At 44.6% G+C, this 24113-nt stretch overlaps 1 protein-coding gene across 2 annotated transcripts in view; it reads left to right on the top strand.

Moving 5' to 3' along the window:
* sncb (synuclein, beta) overlaps positions 1–24113 on the top strand; it is a 124523-nt gene that overhangs the window by 51191 nt on the left and 49219 nt on the right. For both annotated transcript variants that reach the window (XM_070878482.1, XM_070878480.1), the window contains exon 5: positions 6848–6949. In XM_070878482.1, the coding sequence (XP_070734583.1) occupies positions 6848–6949 (102 nt within the window). The remainder of the gene's footprint in view (positions 1–6847; positions 6950–24113) is intronic.

Raw genomic sequence — 24113 nt, 5'->3', positions numbered from 1 at the left:
GAAGCTTCTGACCACAATTTTCCCCCCATTATTATGGCACAGTAATACAATAGGTATCTGCAGCATTAGCAGGGCCAACAGATCACAAGCCACTCATTTCATTGTTTTCGGAAAACAAAAGGATTAATACCAATGCATCTTCCCGTATCCAGAGGTGGGCGTTGACATTGTCTGCCTATGATTATGTCATTCATCATAGACCTGGCACTGATAATTGTGCCGATGCACTGAGTCTTCTGCTGTTGCCCCCACCTGAGGTGTAAATGCCTCAACGTGCAGATCTGCTGTTAGTAATGAATGCTTTTGAGAGTGAAGGAACACCTGTCACTGCTCAACAAGTTAGGATCTGGACCAGCCAGGACCCGATATTATCGGTTGTGAAACGTTGTGTCCTCAGTGACTGGTCTGCAATACCAATCGAAATGTGTGATGAGACCAAACCTTACAACCGTCGCAAAGATGAACTGTCCATTCAGTCAGATTGTTTACTGTGGGGCAATCGTGTTGTCATGCCTAAGAAAGATAGAGAGAAATTTGTACGTGAACTACATAGCACCCATCCTGGTATTGTCATGATGAAAGCCATTGCTAGGGCTCATGTATGGTGGTCTGGAATTGACTCTGATCTGGAATCATGAGTGCATCAGTGCAATACTTACATGCAGCTAAGTAAAGTACCAGCGGAATCTCCGCTGAGTCTTTGGTCGTAGCCATCCAAACCATGGTCGAGGATCCACATCGATTTTGCGGGCCCTTTTCTGGGAAAGATGTATTTTGTTATGGTGGATGCATATTCAAAGTGGATAGAGTGTACTATTATGTCATCCAGTACATCCACAGCTACTATTGAGAGCCTTCGTGTCATGTTTGCTACTCATGGTTTGCCTGATATTATTGTGAGCGACAACAATCCTGCTTCACAAGTCTGGAGTTTCAAGAGTTCACGAAACTCAATGGTATTAAACCTGCTTCTAATGGTCAAGCAGAGTGTGCTGTTCCAATGATCAAGCAGATTATGAAACGTGTAACTCAGGGTTCACTACAGACTCGCTTGTCCTGTATACTGCTCAGTTACAGAACCAGACCTTATATGCTAACTGGGGTCTCCCCTGCTGAATTACTGATGAAGAGAAGTTTCAAGACCAAGCTCTCTTCTTCATCCCGATTAGAATGATCGTGTTGAAAACAGACATCAAAGTCAGCAAGGGTGTCATGATCGTGCTGCTGTGTCACGTGACATCTCTGTCAACGATTTAGTTTATGTACTAAACTATGGTCAAGATCCAAAGTGGATCGCCAGTACTGTTACAGCCAAGACTGGGCAAACATGCAGGAAACATGTTGATCAGATAAAACTGCGGCACACGGATGAACTGGAACCGCTTGAGGAAGATGCAGTCAGTGACCAACCAACCAAAGTTCATTCATCAGTGGACTTTGCTGTCATTATTGAAACTGGACCTCCAGTCCCTGATGTGGTCATTACCACTCCCATCAGCTCGGTTACTCAGCCTTCAGTCACAACTGACTTAGAACGCTCGCCTAGAACTGAGATTGAACTGAGATGATCAGCTCGTGAGCGGAAAGTCCCAGACCTTCTTAATTTGTAAAAAAGACTGATATTAAGATCTTGAACAGGGATGTTGTTATGTATTTATGCTTGGGGTCACCAGACTCCAGGGGGCGCCACTGTCAGAGGTCATCGGGCTGTACGCACGCGTGCGCGGTCACTGGTATATAAGCGCGGCTACCTTGTCATGCGGGTTACTTTGGGCGCGAATAAAGTTGGATCAGGTTTACACCTGAGGCAGTTTACAGTAACAAGTCTTGTGATTCATTCCATTCATTACAAAGATGTCGTTTGGGATCTGGAATATTAGGTCCTTCATTGAAACACCTGTGAACTCATCTCTTTTTGGCATGTAAGCAAGTCATCCTCACTTCGAGGGACTGCCTATGAGATACTTCACAGCTTGATGAGTTGCATAATACAATGATAATGGAGTTGTTGACTAGTCATAGCAATCAATCTGTCTACAACAGGCCAGGCAGGAGACAAACAAAACAACAGTGTGGAAAGGTTTGGGATCCATCGGTCCATAATCACCTCTTACTCCAAAGTATCCCCCTTACTATGGGCCCAAATTTGGCCAGTAGTTGCTCCGTTTTTTTTTTGGAGCAACTTGATTTTTCTAAAGTGTCTTAAAACTTCTCATTCTGCACATTTAATTTGCGCCAGTGTAAGTGAGTTAGTTAGGATTATCTTTAGTTTCGTTTTTTTTCAAAAGGGGGCATTACCAGCCGCCTATGCCTGTTTTGGCCATTTAAGCCAGTTTGGACAGCTAATAGTTGCCCCAAACTAACTTAGGCCAGCATATGTGGCCACTTGTGGCCGCACAGAAAACCCTTGCGGAGAGTTAAGAAACCAACGCAGGTAGCCAGAGATGGAGGGGGAAGGGAAGCACAGAGGACCTTGCAAAGCATTAAACACCTTCACAACAACATTCAAGAAGCATAAAAACCATCAATAATAAATAAAAAATAAAACTTAAGTCCTACCTTCATATCAAAACTCTCCTCCTCCGAACCCACCCCCCCCCCCAATCAAAACAAAGCACAACCATCAATAAATAAAAAAAATAACTCAAGTCCTACCTGGCCAGGGAAGTCAGCGGGCCGGGCCGGCTGGTGCGGGAAGCCACTCAGGTGGGAATCGGGAATAGGGGCGGGAGAATGCACTGGCAAGCCCTTCAGCCAGGGCTAGGGGCGGGAGAATGCAGTGACTCTCTCTCTGCGGTACTTCTCCGAGAACTGGACTTCTCCAGGGACTTCGAGGACTGGACTGGACTTCTCCGAGGGACTTCTCCAGGGACTTCTCCAGGGACTTCTCCGAGGACTTCTCCGAGGGTCCTTCTCCGAGGATTTCTCTGAGGACTTTTCCAGGGATTTCTCTGAGGGACTTCTCCAGGGACTTCTCCAGGGACTTCTCCGAGGGACTTCTCCGAGGAACTTCTCTGAGGACTTCTCCGAGGGACTTCTCCGAGAGACTTCTCCAGGGAATTCTGTGAGGGACTTCTCCAGGGACTTGTCCAGGCACTTCTCCGAGAGACTTCTCTGAGGACTTCTCCGAGGGACTTCTCCAGGGACTTCTCCAAAGGACCTCCGGCTGAGGGCAGGAGCTACTGCGCATGCGCGAAACCTCCAATGCGCATGCATTGAGCTGCTGGCACTGGTTTTCACACAGGGCCCTAGCTCCGCCCCCTAATGGACAGACCATGCTGTGCCAAGCCACAGAAGAGGCCACAGAGCGGGGAGAATATGGAGCTACATTTTCGGTGCCGTTTTGGGAGCAGAAAGTCGGCGCAGCTCAGGTAAGTGCTCCGAAAAAACCGGAGGGCCAAATTTGGGCCCATTGTCGTGTCTCAAATTACTCACAGAATCATAGAATCATAGAAATTTACAGCACTTAAGGAGGACATTCAGCCAATCATGCCCGTGCCGGCTGACAAAGAACTATCCAGCTTAATCCCACTTTGCATTTCTTGCTCCGTAGGCTTGTAGGTTACAGCACTTCAAGTGCATATCCAAGTACATTTTAAATGCTATGTGGGTTTCTGCCTCTACTAACCTTTCAGGCAGTGAGTTCCAGACCCCCACACCCTCCAGGTGAAAGCATTTCTCCTCAAAACCCCTCTAAACTTCCTACCGCTTACTTTAAATCTATGCCCCCTGGTTATTGACCCCTTTGCTAAGGGGAATAGGTCCTTCCTATCCACTCTATCTTGGCTCCTCATAATTTTATACACCTCAATTAGGTCTCCCCTCAGCCTCCTTTGGTCCAAAGGAAATAACCCCAGCCTATCCAATCTTCATAGCTAAAATTCTCCAGTCCTGGCAACATTCTCATAAATCTCCTCTGTACCCTCTCTAGTGCAATCACATCTTTCCTGCAATGTGGTGACCAGAACTGCATGCATATATTGTATATTGTGCATGTATCATGTATTGTTCAAAAATAACTTTCCATAAGAAATCTAACTAATTTACATCTGAATGAATCAATACTATATGTTTCCACTGTCCTTAGGCTGCCTGTTCTAATAGGTTTGTAATTTGCCCTACTTTCCACCCCATCCAGATTTGGAACAGGCTAAAGGTTATCATCCGTCTCTTCTCAAAATACGATTCACAGATCACTGAGCTCCCTCTTGAGTTCTGGTACCATTTTTTCATTGATATCATACATTTAAATCCAATTGGAATTAAAATTAACTGTTAGTATAACTGGTCCACTACATCAGGATATGCAAAATGGTGCAGTGTGTTTTAGTACATACAAGTGTGAATTAGCATTACCTGCTTTAAACTCACATATACATTTTTCCTAAAGGTAGTAAACAGAAGAAAATACAACCTTGGGTTTTCAATTAAGTTTAGATATCCCTCCTAGCTAGAATTAGCAATGAAACTGTAAATACTCAGTGAGACTACATGATGTGACAGGCAGATAAAGTGAGAGCCTTTTTCAGTGGTTTAAAGAAAAGTACATTTGCCTATGTTAAATTTGATGTCTAATGGATATATCACAGTGAATCTTTATCAGTTTGCAGGATATTATGTTCACCATTCCTTTTCATTGACTGTCAGGACGGAGCATAAACTGATTCCATTTTAACACAGTTCTGTATTTAGAACCATAATCCCAGGCCACAGTTTACAGCAAGATTAAAGAAGCATCATGATTCATATATTTAACAGGAGCTCTGAAAAACAATGATAAATGTATATTAAGGTTAATCATGAAAGCACAGCATTTATTTCAACATGTAACTGCACTGGGGCCTGACACTAAGACTATCTTCAAGTTGCTTTATCAACTAAGCAGTAAACAAACTAAAAGAATAAAGGCAATTTTTCTCATTGAGAATAATCATTAATTAATTGTTATCTATCATTCTATGATTAAAAGTAAAAAACTAATAACCTCCAATGATTTAGTACAAAATTAATAACCTGCTTGCTATCCTAATGAGGAATCACAACAGATCCAAAACAGCAGGCCCATGCAGAATTTTCTTCATCACTGTTCCCAGGTAGAGGTTTTAACCATTTATCAATGTCTTTTGCTTCCAATTGTTAAACCAATTTTTAAATTCATCTCGTTCATTGTAATGAATCCCAACAATATTTATGCTCTTTAAAAGTCTTGCAGGTAGACCACTATGAAGTGCATTTTGAAAACCAAATAAATGTTATCCTCTGGATAGTCCTCATCAGCTGGTTTAGTTAGCTCCTGAATGAATTCTAGCTGATCAATGACATATTCTCTCATTGCTTCTAAATGACCACTTCCAATGGACTTTTTGCTCCTCAGATAGTACTGATAGTATTTTGTATAATGTTTTCAAGCATAGACTCAAATTTTCCATATCTTTGTTACAATATTCAAAATTAAATGTCTTTTATAAAATGTCTTTTAATTGAAAGTATATGTAACTTTCAAAAGTGGCAAAGGAAATGTAGTTGCCAGAATGACTAATTAATAAAAAAAGAGACTTAAAATCCCTTTGTCACTGATGTTCAGCTCCGGAAGCCTTGTGGATGAAGATTAAAATAATTCTTAAAGCAGACACAAGCAAACTGAGTTTTTTTTAAGTAACAGGCAAGACTATTGCATATATCTTGTCCTAATTATAAAAATAATTTAAAAAAATGTTTTATAAATAGGAGCTACAAAATCAGTCATTTCCTCGTCTGATCTCATTAACCTGCTCTCGCTCCAAAGGGAAGAACCAAATATAAACACAGCTGCCATTCTAAAAACAAATCTCCTTCTGCACAGCAGGTGTCCTCTAATTGGCTTCAGGATGTGCCTATTCCCTTTCGCACAGGGAATACATTTTGTGGTCTTAAAGTGACAGACCAAATTGAATACTATATATTAGCATCAAAATCTATGCTCAAGGATGGCGCCTTAAAGTTATTATAAAATAAAAATTAAGATGTAAGCACGCCCCATCCTGCTTTAAACCTGGCCTCCATATCAAGAGCAACATGCGCAGAGGGAAATTTGCCCACCTTACACCCTCAGCCCATTAGAAATACCATGGAATATGGATATATATATCATGCAAAATTACTTCTTCCATTTAATAAAGATTTGGAAGACATTATAGCCTCGATTTGAACTCGCAACGGGTATCGGATGGGCAGGAGCCGAGGTGGGCAACAAACCATCTCGAACTTGGCAACGGGAGGATTAAACACCTGGACATAGTCTCTGTCAGTCCCCCGCCTGAAGTCAGTGAGAAGCGGTAGCAGGCCAGTGGGTGAGAAACCACTGCTGGGGACCAAAGGAATGATTCTTGGCACTCTGGTATGTCACAGGGATGAAGGCAAGCCAGAACACGAGAGGTCTAAACTTTCCTTGTGGGACCCGGAGGACAACTCCTACTTCTCAGAGTCTCAAAAGGAAAGTTAAAAAAATTAAATGTATAAAAACTTATTTGTTTGGGCCTCTTCTGACCCAATTCCTCTTCCCGCCACGTTGGCCTGGGGAAAAAGCCACAAAATAACTTCCCCCGGCTAGCCTCTGGTAAAGTAATAGTCGGGTCCCAATTCTGTCAGCAGAACCTGATCAGCATACTTAAAAAAACCCCAGTGGTTTCCAGCAGATGCCCTTCTGAGCAGGTTAAAGTCGGAACCTGTGAAATCGGTGTGAGAGTCGCAGGGACGATTTTAACTGCCAGTTTCTGCCAAGTGGGCAGCATTAAAATCACCCCTTCAAGTGTTGTTATTTTGTGTGTAAATTTGTGAGTATATATTTATTTTCTTCTCTTATTGGCAGCCTGAAGAGGTTGGGGAAGAAGCTGTTGAAGAAACCATAGGGGAAAGTACAATGGAACCAGGAGGTGAAGTTGAACCTGAAGCTTATGAAGAGGCTCCACAGGTAAAATAGTCACATATTTCACTGTAGATGACTGATGTAAAGTAATTGCTCAATTGGAACAACCAGCTTTGAAAGCTTAGGGCAGCTTTTCACACTTTGAGGAGAAACAGGGTATAACTTGAATCTATGCCACATAATATTGCTTTGATGAGTATCTTCAGCCAACAGCCCATAGAAAATGATTGACCAGACAAAAAGATAGTTTGTGAAAATTTATGAAACACTAATTATAGCTCTAATAACTGATGATTGACAAAGTCACAACTGATTTAGAAAATGTGCTTCATGGGGGAAATAATAGAAAAATTCCCCAAAAAGTAATTCTGTGTTCTACACACAAAAATATAATTTGAATATGAGGAATCAATATATTGTTACTTAAGTGAATGAAAATATGAAACACTGAAGGCATATAAACAGCTTTATGATTATGCAATGAACCTAGAGTATAAGGCCAGTTATAATGTTATTACACAACAAAAGATATTCTAAAATACTGAAGAATTGTACCATGTGTACGGCGTGAAATACAGTTGATTATTTGTCATTGAACATGTTTAACCCTGAAAGCAGTATTAGTGGTAATATATGATCTACAGTCAAATGCATCATTGTCATTTGTAACTATAGAATAATAATTTTAGTATTGCCCTGCACAAATGTAGAATACAATTAATATTTGAAACAAGTTGGATATTCACAGTCAGTGTGTAAGTTATACTTATTTTCTTTCTCCCCAGAGATCTTTCAGTAATTATGTACTTATTAGATAATGGGAAGAAAGAAAGAAGCTGCATTTATATAATGTCGAAATATATCTGTCAGTGCATCCCACAGTGCTTCACAAACAATGACTTTGAATTGCAGTTATTGTTCTGATATCGGCAAACATGGCAGCTATTTTGCAGTGCCATGGAATCTCAAATGTTCACTTGATAGGGCCTTGGTCCAAAGGACAGCATCTCTGACAATGCAGCAGTCCTTTGGTACTGTACTGAAGTGACAGTTTAGATGTTGCGATTTTATAAACATATAAAAAGTAAATGAATACTGGAAGAGAGGGTAGGAATGCTCAGGGACGAAGGGGCAGTCTAATTATGGATGACGGAGATATTAAATAAATATTTTGCAATAGTTTTTAGAAGTGGTGGTGAAAGTATGAATGTAGGTGCACTAGAGGGGAATGTAGAACAATTGTTAAATTGACTGTAGAAAGGAATTGGTTCTGAAATAATTACCAGAACGCAAGGTGTGTAAGTCATCAGGCTTTGATGCTGTTCAAAGGAATCCAAGAAGAGATAAAAGAGGCTCTGGGGGACCACGCACGAAAAAAAAATAGAGGGAACATTGCATAAAAATTCATATAGTAGTCAGATTCTATCTTAAATAGTAAAATCTTCCATTATTAAATAAATGAAATGATTGATTGTTCGATGACATGTTGTACTGAAAGGCTACGTGGCTCAGTATACGGGACCTCTGACGCGAGAGGTGTTCTCTTTTTAGTGCACTGAATATGGGAGACGAGACCTCGCAAAGCCTGAACTACAATCACGTGCCATTACCTTCGGATGAGGCCTCGTCTTCTCTCTCAAGTGGACATAAAAGATCCCATGGCACTATTTCGAAGAAGAGCAGGATCATTAGCCCCGATGTTCTAGCTAATATTTATCCCTCAATCAGCATAATCAAAGAAACATTATCTGGTCATTATCACATTGCTGTTTGTGGGATCATGCTTGTGTGCAAATCGGCTGTCACGTTTCCTACATTACAACAGTGACTACACTCCAAAAGTACTTCAGTGCCTGTAAAGCGTCCGGTGGTCGTGAAAGGTGCTATGTAAATCCAAGTCTTTCTTTTTTTAACCTGGAGTCCTTGTGCTCCGAGATCCACTCCCGTGTCTGAGACAGCATCGAGAAGTTCCCTGCCATCGTACTCTTGGTACTGGAAGAGGAATGTCGCAGCGTTGGTCTCTTCCTTCGATAAAACAGTCATGGAGATGAACAGCCATGACTCGACGGAAGAGGAGCGTCCAGTGCGCATGCGCAGCAGTGCCCTCACCAGCCAGCGACAAGCAGCAGATTTGGCGGGTTTTAGAAAAGTGGGTCACGGAGCCAGAGTGAAAGAGAACCGCAGTAAGATGTTGGGCCAACTCTGAGACACAAAATGGAAGCAGATCTGCACCAGACATACAGCAGCAGTCCTGGCTATTTAGTTTTTTGATTACCCTGGTTCAGGGTCACGGCCTGCTCCCAAACTGCAGTAAGCCTGAGCGAGCTCTCCTTGGGCTCCCCCTCACAAGACTCAGACAAATGTGCAGCTCAAGCTGCAGCAGGCTGGATGGAATGAACTGGTGGGCCGGATTTGGCCCACGGCTGTATTTTGCCCACCCACCATTGGGTTAGATAGCTACAAGATTACAGTAGATTTTCCAAATGCATCAATAAGGGGTCTCACATGATGCTAGTTAGAAAATGCAGGCATACATTATAAATAAGATAGACAACTGTGTCAGCTGTGGATCAATGGGTAGCACACACTCCTCTGAGTCAGATGGTTGTGTGTTCAAGTTCTGCTCCAGGGATTTGGGCACCTAAATCTAGGCTGACACTCTAGTGCAGTGCTGAGGGAGCACTGCACTGTTGGAGGTGCCATCTTTCAGATGAAACGTTAAACCGAGGCCCATCTACTCTCTCAGGGGGACGTAAAAGATCCCATGGCGCTATTTCGAAGAAGAGCAGGGGAGTTAACCCCAGTGTCCTGGCCAATATTTATCCCTCAATCAACATAACAAAAAATAGATTATCTGGTCATGATCACATTGCTGTTTGTGGGAGTTTACTGTGCGCAAATTTGCTGCCACACTTCTCACATTACAACAGTGACTACACTCCAAAAGTACTTCATTGTCTGTAAAGCAATTTGAGCTGTCCAGTGGTCATGAAAGGCACTATATAAATGCAAGTCTTTCAAGAAATAAAAATTTAGTGTGCATGGATGTTGTCTGGTTTGGAGAAGAGTTAGAAGTGATGACCCCAGGGTCAGTGCTGGGCCCACTTTGGTTCTCAGTATAGAAATATGATTTGGACGGCCATATGTAGCACATTGTTGAAATTTGCTGACAACACAAAACAGCAGTGAGGATGGTGAAATACCTCAGTGGGCAGTCATGTTAGTGGAATGGACAGTCAGGGGCAGGTGTAATTGAATCTGGATACAAGGTTGGGGAAACACATTTTGGGAAGAAAAAACAAAAAATTAGAGCATGTACTTGATAAAGACATTTTGAAAAAAAGAGGAACAGAGAGACCTCGATATTCAAATATATAATTCACTGAACCTGCAAGTACAGATAGAAAAACTCATAAAAAATGGCAACAACATTTTTGGATTTTCTAAATGAGGCATTTGGTAGATGAATAATGAAATAATGATACTGTGACATTTGGGAGATCCTTAATGTAATATATGTTAAAAATGCTACTATTGAGCTAAACTTAGCTGGCCAGGGTTCACAGGACAGCATGGTCGGGAAATGTAGATTTTGATTCAGACAGGACTTCTTAACCAGGTTGCTTGGGAGAAGATAGTTTAACATTCCATTGACTGTTCACACTTATTGCTACTGCAATTATTTTATTCATTTTAACTCAGCAGAAGTCATTGCCAATTTAAACTGGTGGATTCTGCTCTTGGGTAGGGCGGATAGTTAGTTTGACTAAAAGCTAACACTCGAGTTTGGCTTATAAACAGAGAACTGTGAAAGCTTTAGACAGTCTCAGGAGATCAGAAATACGGGAGGAACAGTAAGAAAATCTTTTCTGTAAGTCAAATAATATAACCCACTGATGTGAGGAAGCATGGCATGGTCTTTTTGTATCATTATGCAAAATTAAATTGCATTGATTGGATTAAGTGAATCTGATCATAACTAATGCTCTGGCCAACATGCCCAACATCCCCAGCATTGAAGCACTGACCACACTTGATCAGCTCCGCAGGGCAGGCCACATCATTCGCATGCCAGACATGAGACTCCCAAAGCAAGCGCTCTACTCGGAACTCCTTCATGGCAAACGAGCCAAAGGTAGGCAGAGGAAACATTACAGGGACACCCTCAAAGCCTCCCTGAAAAAGTGCAACATCCCCACTGACACCTGGAAGTCCCTGGCCAAAGATTGCCCTAAGTGGAGGAAGTGCATCTGGGAGGGAGCTGAGCACCTCGAGTTTCATCGTCGAGAGTATGCAGAAATCAAGTGCAGGCAGCGGAACGAGCGTGTGGCAAACCTGTCCCTCCCACCCTTTCCCTCAACGACTATCTGTCCCACCTGTGACAGGGACTGTGGCTCTCGTATTGGACTGTTCAGCCACCTAAAGACTCATTTTAAGAGTAGAAGCAAGTCTTCCTTGATTCCGAGGGACTGCCTATGATGATGAATGCTCTATATATTCACTCACTGTTAAATAAAGTAACTTAATGATTCATATGGCGCCTCAAATCACAAAGTGTTAACTCGGCCTGTCACTAGATTGAAGAAGCAGACATGCGAAAGACACAAATATCTGATTCCGATCAAAAGAGGATGTTACTGTTATACCCCTACATCCCTTAGTTACAGTATTGTACAAGTAGATATAGGACAGTGTGAGTTAACTCCCGTGAAAGTTAGATGTACAGTTTGCAAATGGGAATGACTGATGCTACTGAAGCCGAGAAGCTATCTACGGCAAACCCCAATTTGTAACTGATACATTTATACAAAACATCACATTAGGCTATAGCTGGAGCAATTTAGGCATTTAAGGTGCCCTAATATAGAAAGAATATAAAAGTAATGAGGCATATAGAGTGTAGATTCACCAGAATAATGTCAAGAATGGGAAACTATAGTTATGATGATAGACTGAAGAGAGAGCTAAGAGGAGATTTCATAGAGGTTTTTAAAGTTATGAAGAGTTTATGAGAGAGTGAATATGAAAGGCCTATTTCCTCTGGTTGTGGAGTCAGTGATGAGGAGGTCATCAATTTTAAATTGTAACACAGAGAGCAAGGCCTCAGGAAAAAATTATTTCTGCAGAGGATTGTTGGAACATGGAATGCTTTGCCACATGAAATGATTAAGGCAGAGACTACTGCATCTTTTAAGGAAAACAATTGCATAAGTATTTGAAGCAGAAGATACAGGGTGATGAAGAGAGAGTGGGCAGTGGAATTGGTTTTGGATTTCTCTTGCAAAGAGCCAACACAAATGTGATGGGCCGAATGGCCTCCTTCTGTGCTATAAACTTCTATGGTCTAGCCACAACCTTTTGTTGAATCTTGCTATATCTTAGCCAGATCACATTCTGGCTAAATCTGTGTGCTTTATATCAAGGATGTATATTATTAATAAATGTTGTTTTTATGTTATACTGATCCTTCTCTGACCTATTGGCCCAGAAATCCCGGCCTCCCGGGACCATACTGAATGTGTATGGACCCGGGAAGGCATCGCAAAAGCCAATTTTCAGCGCACAATGCGCATGCACTGAAAACCGGCTTTTCTGATCTGTCAAGCTCCAGCCAGAAACATTACAGATCAGTGCTACATTATCACATTACACTATCATCTGTTTTGTTGCTTGAAAACATGAAAGTAGATAGAAAACGGGGATTTAAACCCATGAATATCTCTGGAGAAAAAGATTTATTCTTAAGCATGGCATGATGTCTGGTAACCCTAGCCCTCAAATCTTGTCCAATTGTCTAATAAGCTGTGGGCAAAGTTTTCCTTTAATGTGGTCTTCTGGACTGCCTCCAAATGAATGATATTGCATACAAATAACCTTAAAAAACTTACAATGTGACATAAATCAAGGAGACATATAGGAGGGAGATGGAGAAATTACCCACAATTACACAAAGGATGGGTTGATTAGGTCTTCAGAAAGAATTCAGTAGTAATAATTAAGGAAATTTAATTTTATCAGACGGGATTTGCACTTTAAGAAGATGAATAAATATGACTTCTCGGAATGAAAGGAAAGAGAGGTTTGAGGTCAAATTTCTAGCATCAGTCCCAATAGTACAACCTTTGATTCTAAGTTAAATGAAAAACTTTCATAGTTCAGAGGAGACCAGCACTTGCTGGAGGAGGGAGACTTCGGTCTGGTATCTGTTGGACAGATAGGCCCTGACATTATCTCGGAGGCACATTCGGTGCGGGGGTAGGAGTTATGGATGGGACGACGTTTTAACTGCAGGGCGTCTTTTAAATTTTTTCACCAGGTTTCCCGCCTGACGGCCAGCATGATTGACGGACTGGCTGCCTATCGGGCGGGGACACCTGCAGCAGGAGAACACAACGGAGCAGCAGGTAGGGTTAGGGTTAAGCTTAGGTTAGTGAACTAGTAATTCCCCCATTAAATTCTCTCACTGACGTTGTAAGAACACTAATGGCAGATAACTGCTGCTTTCAAGTCGAAGCTTCATGCAACATGATGTGTGTAATAATTGCAATCAATATGACGTGCGATGTAGGAGCCTCATCCCTCCATTTAAATACGCTGCCAAGACCATTTTTCTGACTTTCCTGGGGCGGGTGTTTAATGAGTTGTTCGGGCCAAATTTTGCATCTGGGGCGTTAGTGGAGCCTTGCACGACGATTGACGTTATGATCTCAGTAAAACTAGAGGGCGGAGTGGGGCGGTAAGTTTTTGCACCGCCGCAAACCAGCCGGGCGGTAAAAACTGGATGCCCGCCGTTACGCCTAGAAACACTATTTTCCGCCCCTCCAGGGTGCTAACTGAGGTGCAAGCAAGTTGAAAGTCCAGCCCACAGCATTTCCACTTCTCACCCACAGCCCACCGCTCAGTCAATAGCCCATATGCTGCATTGTTTCCCGATGGTCGAGTCTGTCCCTGCACAGGTGCAGGTGAAGCAGTCTTTGTCAGGACTTAATGGCCTCCCTCATGCAGAGATCTCAGCAGTCAGAGCAGGGTCCTGAGCAGATGCCTGTACCTCTGCTGAAGCCACACAGGTTGCTCCAGGTAGTAGTAACAGGAAAAGGAAGAGTAAGGCTTTGTAGTTCCACAAGTGTATGCACATGGGTATCTGAGAAAATGTTGTTTTGATAAGTTTTTGTTCTTTATTTAGCTCACATAAATGTTATTCTTTTTCACCACTTTCCCACCTTGTCCATTCTTGGGTGCTGGACGGTAAGTGGCCTTCTAACTTGTTTGATGATGAACGCGAGGACATGAATTTGTGGGGACCAATCATCATCATCATAGGTGGTTGCTTGAACGAGGATGACTTGCTTCCACATGAGCTCACAGATGTTTCAATGAAGGACCCAATGTTCCAGTCCTGACTCCAATTGAAGAGTGGAAGATGCCTGTGCGTGGATTTTTTTAACGTGTGGTGACCGTTGCACATCGGCCACCACACGGGCTCAACAGAGCTGGGCCTTTATCCAGTGGCAAGGGTTAACCAGGTGTGGGGACCAATGAGGGGGTGTTGAAGGGGTGGTTGATTGTTTGCAGGACAGCTTTGAGTCAGTGGCATTGGGGTGAGGGGGAAGAGTGGCCGTTGCATTTTCTGGTGACATAGATACATTGCTGCAACCTAAGTGAACTTTCCATTAATAAGGGCATCCCTGGCATCCTGGGCAACAAAGTGAGCAGCTAGGAGTGCATTGCCATCATTCCCCCTCCTCCTCTTCTTCCTCGTCTCCCTCCAAATCATCTGAGGAGGATCTGAGCACGACGCCTTGTTCCTCCTGCATATCCAAGCCTCGCTGTTGCACAATATTGTGCAGAGCACAGCAAACCTTGAGCATTCTGGAGACCCTGGCTGGTGTGTACTGAAAGGCGCCTCCAGAAATGTCCAGGCACCTAAAGTGCATCTTCAGCATGCCGATGGTCTGTTCAATCACATATCTGGTGGTGATACAACATTCATTTGTAGCGCCGTTGGGCATCAGTAGTCATGTTTCTGATGGGTATCATGAGCCGAGTTTGCGGTGCATATCCCTTGTCGCCTAGCAACCACCCCTTAAGTCTGCTTCCAGGTGCGAAGAGATAAGGGAGCTTGGAGAACCGCAAAACAAAAGCATCATGGCAGCTGCCTGGGAATCTTAAGCACACTTGACATGACATCCTTAGCCTTCTGACACTCTGGTGTTTATAAATGTCAAGAAAATTGAGCCGCTGCCTGTAGACCCTGTTTCATGGGTAGTGCCTCCTGTGAGCTGCACCTCTTTGCTGGTCCACTCTCTGCTGTGCAGTTACAGTTCTGTGAGCAGCAGGCTGTTCCAGATGCTGTTGCTAGTCATCTTGGTCCACATCTAAGGTCCAGTTTAAGGCAGCATCAGTGGCACCCATCTTGTTGTGATAGAGAAAACCTTCAAAGTGTAGAAAGTAACCTCTAAACTATAAAGAGTAATGTCATGTATTCAACCAGCATTGTAACCCATGTATAAACTGACCTAAGTTGTACACCGTGAGAACACTGACCACTAGGTGGGAGACACTCCTAACCTGGACCTTCAGGTATAAAAGGGGAAGCTCCACCCACCTTCATCACTTGAGTGCTAAGGAATAAAGGACAGGTCACAGACTGACCTTCTCTCAAGCATGGGCCTCGTGTGCATTTATACTGTGTAGTAAGGACGTATCAATGGCGACAAGAAACTGGGATTTAAACCACGCGAGCATGGCTACTAGCGGAACAGACGAGAGGTACTGTGTTAAGGAATGGTTGGGACAGAGATTCAACATTGTTAAAGCAGCACACAGTTCTCCAGGCAGACAAGGGCAGTCAGGCATGCCCCAACATGTAGTCGAACCCAGAGGGGGAGTTCGACAGAGACAATGGCAAGCTGAACAGCGATTCACGCCATTGCAAGGGACAATGCGGCCAGTAATGAGGCCATCAACACCTGTTAATGGTGCACTCAAGGACAATAACAGGGGCAGTCAGGGACGATCGACTGGCAAGGGACCTTTTGTTTCAAACCGCAACTCATGCTGGAGGCATGGAGGCATACATTCAGCCGGAGTTTGCAGAGATGAGCAAAATACCTGCAGAAATTGCAGAAATGGACACGGGGAAATCGCTGGAAGCTGAAGTTCAGCGAGTTCATGTGGAGCACGTATACAGTTCATACACCAGGACGCCACCGATAATGATGAAAGTGCTCCTCAATGGCATCCCAGTATCAATGGAGTTAGACACGGGTGCCAGCCAGTCCCTGATGGGTATCAAACAGTTCAAAAAGTTGTGGGCATCCAAGGCCAGGAGGCCAAAATTATCGCCAATTGACGCACAGCTACGGACTTACACAAAGCAGATCATTCCGGTGCTAGGCAGCGCCACGGTAGTCGTGACCCACAAAGATTCAGAGAACAGGTTGCCACTCTGGATTGTCCCAGGGGACGGTCCCGCACTACTGGGGAGGAGTTGGCTTGCTGTCATGAACTGGAAATGGGGCGATGTCAATGCAATTTCCTCTGTGGAGCGACTATCATGCTCACAGGTCCTGGACAAATTTGACTCATTATTTCAACCCGTCATTGGCATTTTCATGGGGGCCAAGGTAGTGATTCACATAAATCCGGACGCCATACCAGTACACCACAAGGCCAGAGCGGTGCCGTACGTGATGCGGGAAAGGATAGAAGGCGAATTGGACCGCCTGTTGAGGGAAGGCATCATCTCGCCAGTCGAATTCAGTGACTGGGCGAGCCCGATTGTGCCAGTGCTCAAGGTGGATGGGTCGGTCAGGATATGTGGCGATTACAAGGCCACCATCAATCGGGTGTCACTCCAAGACCAGTACCCGCTACTGAGAGCGGAGGACTTCTTTGCAACGCTATCCGGTGGCAAACTTTTTTCAAAATTGGACCTGACCTCAGCTTACATGACCCAGGAGCTGGCGAGTGAGTCAAAGAAGCTGACCACCATCACGAAGCACAAGGGGTTGTTTGAGTACAACAGATGTCCGTTCAGGATTCGCTCGGCCGCAGCGATCTTCCAACGAAATATGGAAAGCCTCCTCAAGTCGATTCCAGGGATGTTGGTTTTTCAGAACGACATCCTCATTTCGGGTTACGATACTGAAGAACACCTCCACAACCTTGAGGAGGTGCTACGCAGACTGGACCGGGTAGGTCTGCGACTGAAAAAGGCGAAGTGCGTCTTCCTAGCTCCAGAGGTAGAATTCCTGGGGATGAGGGTAGCAGCAGACGGGATCAGCCCTACTGCATCCAAGACGGAAGCAATTCAGAGAGCACCCAGACCCCGTAACACGACGGAGCTGCGTTCGTTCCTGGGGCTCCTGAACTATTTTGGTAACTTTCTTCCCAAATTGAGCACGCTGCTAGAGCCGCTACACATGCTCCTACGCAAAGGTCACGAATGGGTCTTGGGGGACAGCCAGGAAAGGGCTTTTAATAGAGCACGCAATTTGTTATGTTCCAACAATCTGTTAACGCTATATGACCCATGTAAGAAACTTGTGTTAACGTGCGATGCGTCATCCTATGGTGTCGGGTGTGTGTTGCAGCATGTCAATGCCAAGGGTTAGTTACAGCCGGTAGCTTATGCCTCCAGGAGTCTGTCCCAGGCAGAAAGGGGCTACGGGATGATAGAAAAGGAGGCGCTCGCATGTGTATATGCGGCAAAGAAAATGCACCAGTACCTGTTTGGCAGGAAATTTGAGCTGGAGACAGATCACAAACCCCTAACGTCCCTTTTGGCCGACAACAAGGCCATAAATGCAAACGCATCGGCCCGCATACAGAGGTGGGCACTCACGTTAGCTGCCTATGACTATACAATTCGGCACAGACCGGGCACCGAAAACTGCGCCGATGCACTCAGAAGGCTCCCACTAGCCACCACTGAGGGGGCTACCGAGCATGGTGCTGAGATGGTCATGGCTGTTGAAGCTTTCGGAAGCGAAGGCTCACACGTGACAGCCCATCAGATTAAAGTCTGGACAAATAGAGACCCGCTATTGTCTCTAGTCAAGAAATGTGTCCTGAATGGGGACTGGGCAGCCACGTACAGGGCATGCCCTGAGAAATTTAAACCATTTCACAGGCGCAAGGGTGAACTCTTGATTCAGGCCGATTGCCTACTGTGGGGAAACCGCGTAGTCATGCCCCAGATGGCATCAGAGAACTCCATAATGGGCACCCGGGCATTGTCACGATGAAGGCAATTGCCAGGTCACACGTTTGGTGGCCAGGGATAGACGCAGATCTGGAACTTTGTGTTCGCAGGTGCAACACGTGTGCCCAGCTGGGCCATGCACCCAGGGAAGCCCCCCTTAGCCCCTGGCCATGGCCCGCCAAGCCTTGGTCACGTATCCATGTGGACTACGCAGGTCCTTTCATGGGGAAAATGTTTTTGGTTGTAGTAGACGCCTACTCCAAATGGATCGAGTGTGACATTTTAAATTCAAGCACATCCTCTGCCACGGTAGAAAGTCTACGGGCAATGTTCGCCGCCCATGGTCTACCGGACATCTTGGTCAGCGACAATGGCCCCTGCTTCACAAGCATTGAATTCCAGGACTTAATGGCAGGCAATGGAATTAACCATGTTAGAACGGCACCGTTCAAGCCGGCCTCAAACGGCCAGGCAGAACGAGCAGTGCAGATAATCAAACAGGGGATGCTCAGATTCCAAGGGGGTTCCCTACAAACCCACTTATCACGCCTCCTATTGGCCTATAGATCCTGACCACACTCGCTCACAGGGGTTCCACCCGTAGAGCTACGAATGAAAAGGATGCTCAAAACCCGATTATCCCTTATACACCCCACCATAAAAGAAATTGTCGAGAGCAGGCGCCAGTCACAGTATCACTACCATGACAGGAATGCGAGGGCGCGATGTATTGATGTAAATGATCCTGTTTTTGTCCTCAACTACGCTGCAGGGCCCAAATGGCTCGCAGGCACTGTGGTTGCCAAAGAGGGAAATAGGATTCTGGTAGTTAAACTTACCAATGGACAAATCTGCCGCAAACATGTGGATCAAACAAAAAGGAGGTTCAGCAACCCCATAGAAGAAGCAGAGGAAGAACACGATATAGGGTTCACTCCACCACAGGTGACCGAACATCGGAACCAAAGGAAGGAGAGCCCAGTCACTGTGGGCAGTCCGGACAGGCCTGAGGCACTGCAAACAGCAGACACTCAGGCCAGCGCCCAACAACCGGAGCCCCAACTCGGGCGCTCTACAAGGGAGCGTAAACCACCAGAGAGACTCAACCTGTGATCCCAATAAGACTTTGGCGGGGGAGGTGATGTCATGTATTCAACCAGCATTGTAACCCATGTATAAACTGACCTAAGTTGTACACCGTGAGAATACTGACCACTAGGTGGGAGACACTCCTAACCTGGACCTTCAGGTATAAAAGGGGAAGCTCCAACCACCTTCATCACTTGAGTGCTAAGGAATAAAGGACAGGTCACAGACTGACCTTCTCTCAAGCATGGGCCTCGTGTGCATTTATACTGTGTAGTAAGGACGTATCAAGTAACTTCTCAACAAAAGTATTGTGAACAAACCTCTTTCTCACTAGTAGGTAAGAAAGCAGCCGTGAGTACTGAGTATCACAATGTCAGCTGTGGCTCAGTGGGTAGCACACTCACCTCTGGGTCAGAAGGTTGTGGGTTCAAAATCCCAATCCAGGGACTTGAGCACATAAATCTAGGCTGACACTCCAGTGCATTGCTGAAGGAGTGCTGCACAGTTGGAGGTGCCATCTTTCGGATGAGATATTAAACCGAGGCCCCGTGTGCTCTCTCAGGTGGACGTAATAGATACCATGGCAATACTTTGAAGAAGAGCAGGGGAGTTATCCCTGGTGTCCTGGCCAATGTCATCCCTCAATCAACATAATAAAAACAATTTATCTGGTCATTGTGTTGTTTGTGATAATTACTTTTTGCAAATTGGTTGCCGCGTTTCCCACATTACAACAGTCTAACATTCCAAAAGTACTTAATTGGCTGTAAAGCGTTTTGTGATGTCCGGTGATCGTAAAAGGCTCTATATAAATGTAAGTCTAAGTCAAAGACTGATTGCTTCAGCCCCCTCAGTTGATGCTGTGTACTCACCTTGGTTTCATTGGTGATCCTGGGATCCCGTGGACCAGACGTTAAAGTGAAATCAGCGTGTCAATGGGCTAGAGTTTCCCAAAAATCTGCCACCGCCGGATTGCTGCCCAAAATACCGCGAAGATTTTAAAATTACCGCGGGCAAAATATTCCACAAAAAAAGGAAAAGATCCCGCCTGGCAGATAAAATGGACCTTACACCCTGATTCTCAGTGGAAAACACGATCCTGGGCTGATTGGGCGGCACTTAATCTAATTGGGCAGTACTTACTAAAATTTAGACCGAGGCTGCGGGTTGGGCCTAGGGAGGTGGAAAAGCACTATAAATAATTTTTTCAAAATACAAAAAATAAATATTAGGCCTGAAATCCCGGTTTCCTCTTCCCGCGGGCATTCGACTAAAAATAGGAGAAAAGATGCGCACTTACCTTTTGATCTAACGCTCACCAGAGATTCCGGACTCAAGGCCTCGTCTTCTTGCTCAACGGAGCCCGTTCTGGTTGGGATTTCCATCGGAGTCACGTGGGCCTGGACACCCAATCACGGTAAAGTATTTTCTCACTCATAGAATTAGGAGTTTTGTAAGTTCGAAACTCCGATTACTATGAATGAGAAACACCCCCAAACACCCAACCACCAAATTAAAAATTTTTTAAAACATCTCACATAAATACATTATAGAAATTAAAGTTGATAAAAATGATTTTGGAAAAAAAAAATTTTTGCCGATTCCAAAACATTTTTTTATTTATGGTTTAAAATAAAATTACCTGAGTAGGCAGGGTTTTTAACATAAATATGTATTTTAAAATTTAATTTTTATATGTTTTTGATATGTTTTAAAACTCCTGCTGGAAAAAGTAGGCTGTGTGCCTGTTTTTACCAGATGCAAGAGTTTTAGGACATTTGCAGGGCAAAAGATGGGCAAATACCGCAATCTTACCCATGCAAATGTCCTTGCTGCTGAGATGCAGAGGATTTGTCAAGCCAGAAACTTGACAGATCGGAAATGCTGGTTTTCGGCGCATGAGCATCACATGCCGAAAACCAGCTTTTCCAATGCTTTCCCGGGTCTGTACACACTCCGTACAGACCCGGGGAGGCTGGAATTTCAGGGCCATTAACAATACATTGTCAGGACCCTTTTACACATAATCGCTAAAAAAGAAAGTAAAAGAAAACTTTAACATATGATTTTTTGCAGGACTTCATACCGACCGCCCAGCTCCAACTGGTTTCTCCTGGGTGTTTCTTTTTTAACTTACCTGAGGTCACCGCTGGGACAAAACTCAGATGATGGCGGTTTTTGGACAGTGCTCGCCGGCAGTCCGCTCCCCAGTGGTATTTCGAAACCGCCGGTGGAACTGTTTTCTGAAATTTCTGCCCAAACCGACCAATATTGCCGAGAAACCGGGCGGAAATGCTGAGGAAAATCCGGCCTAATATCATTAAGTTGACCATGCGTCCCTCCCGAGGGGGTTGCACGCAGGCAGCCTAACATGCTGGAGTCAAATACGGAAGTCGGCAGCTTGGAGCTGGCTTCGCAACATGCTGTCAATTTAATCGGTTTTAACCCCCAACCGCACCCAACCCACAGGCTCTTCCACATTAAAATTCAACCCGCAATCTCCTTAGAGCTAACAGCAAATATGAAGAAACCACATAATATGTTGTTACACTTCACATGTTCTGCTGTGGATTGAATTAGAGCAATCTTTGAGATCCATAAAATAAAAATGTAATGAGAACCAGAATTAACAGGAAATCAGCAGGATTTGATTTTAGTGGCAATGACGGATCTGTGGGATGCGCGGGAGTTTTCCGGGAAGTTTACAAAATGGTCTTCTGGGGGAGAATAATGCATTTCATATCAAAAATATTAAAGATTACAAATGAAAATAAGTTTGACTCCAACATTAAGGATTTAGTAGGATCTACACAACAAAATCTGAGTATAAATCTTATCAGATTTGACACAGGCTCACAATGAATATAACATTTTTCATAGACGAGGCAGTATGTGCCTCTCGGGATCTGTTAGATTTCCCAATGTACACCATGCTTACATTAATTTACTTAATGTAAATCCAGTGTCCTGTTTTGTGGGACTGAATAATGAAAGATTTGGAAAATGTCAATGTGAAATAAAGTTAGTATGGCAGAAGCACCTGTTTTATATTATTTCAATAGTCTGGTGATTTTAATTGGCGTGCTCCCTTTTTAAGTTATTCTATATATTTTCCAGATTAAGAGTTGACAGGTGATCTGTTTTTAGTCTTCCACCAATGCCGCCCAATTCCTGCGGGAAAGTGGAGTTGAGATTGAAGATCAGCCATGATCTTATTGAATACCTCTAGGGGCCACATGGCCTTCTGATTCTAATTCTTATGTTCTTATGTTAACTGCTCATTAGATGCTGTATGAAAGCAACCTTGGTTATCTGGATGTCAATCTTCCCTCTGCATTGGGTGAAACTATGTAGCACCTGTTCCTCAACTGCTGAAACAATACATAATTTGCATGCTAAGGTCTGCAGCTCGCAGGCTAAAAAAAGGATGCAAAACTATTGTAAAGTCCTTACTCTACAGTATGAAACCACACGAGGCACATTCTGGAGACAAGGACACTCTGTGACCTTAACTCTTTATCCACAGGACTCCAAAGACGATGACCCTACGTGGGACCTCCCTTTTTATACCTGTGTGATCAGGTAAGGAGTGTATCCCACAAGTTCACCCCTTGTGGTCAAGGTGTGTATCTAGGTTGAGTGTATACAGTAATACAGTGGTGTTACATTGTGGTTACATACATGACATCACCTCCCCCCCAAAATCTTAATGGATCATAGGTTTAGTCTTTCAGGTGGTCTACGTTCCCTCGTGGAGCGCCGCAGTTGGGGCTTTGGTTGTTGGACACTGACATGAGTGGCTGTCACCTGTGGTGATTCCGGCCTGTCCGGGCTGACCGCAGGGACTGTGCATTTTTCGGATTGCTCTTGTTGCTCGTTCACTGGCGGTGTTGTGAGCTCCGTCTCGTGGTCTTCTTCAGGTTCCTCCGTGTCGGTGCTGAACCTTTTTTTTACTTGGTCTAGATGCTTATGGCATATCTGACCATTGTTGAGTTTTACCACGATGACCCTATTCCCCTCTTTGTCAATTACAGTACCCTCAAGCCACTTGGGCCCCATGGCATGATTGAGGATGAATACAGGATCATTTATTTCTATACATCTCCCGCTCAAATTACGGTCATGGTACTCATTTTGTGACTTGTGCTTGCCCTCAACTATGTCGATCAAGACTGGGTGAATGAGGGACAACCGAGTTTTGAGTGTCCGTTTCATTAGTAGCTCTGCGAGCAGGACCCCCGTGAGCGAGTGGGGTCGGGATCTATAGGCCAGCAGGAGACGTGATAGGTGGCATTGTAGGGAGGGTCCTTGAATCCTGAGCATACCTTGCTTAAGGATTTGGACTGCACATTCCACCTGGCCATTGGAGGCCGGCTTGAACGGCGCAGTACTGACGTGGTTGATGCCATTGCCCGACATAAACTCTCGGAATTCGTAGCTTGTGAAACATGGGCCATTATCACTAACCAGGATGTCTGGCAAGCCGTGGGTTGCAAAGATCGCACATAGGCTTTCCACGGTGGTGGATGACGTACATGAATTCAGAATGATGCACTTGATCCATTTCAAGTACGCATCTACCACAGTAACGAACATCTTTCCCATGAACGGGCCCGCGTAGTCAACATGAATGCGTGACCATGGCCTGGTGGGCCAGGGCCACGGGCTGAGCGGGGCCTCCCTGGGGGCATTACCCAGCTGGGCACATGTCGTGTACCAGGTCTGAATCAATTCCAGGCCACCAAACGTGTGACCGGGTAATGGCCTTCATCAGCACAATGCCTGGGTGCTCGCTGTGGAGTTCCCTGATGAATGCCTCCCTGCCCTTCTGGGGCATAACTACCCGGCTGCCCCTTAGTAGGCAGTCGGCTTGGATGGAGAGCTCATCCATCCGTCTGTGGAACGGTCTGACCT

The sequence above is a fragment of the Pristiophorus japonicus genome, chromosome 4 (assembly GCF_044704955.1).
Source record: "Pristiophorus japonicus isolate sPriJap1 chromosome 4, sPriJap1.hap1, whole genome shotgun sequence".
In the NCBI taxonomy this organism is placed as follows: domain Eukaryota; kingdom Metazoa; phylum Chordata; class Chondrichthyes; family Pristiophoridae; genus Pristiophorus; species Pristiophorus japonicus.
The sequence above is the reverse complement of the archived record's forward strand: the minus strand, read 5'-3'. Positions and strand labels throughout refer to the sequence as shown.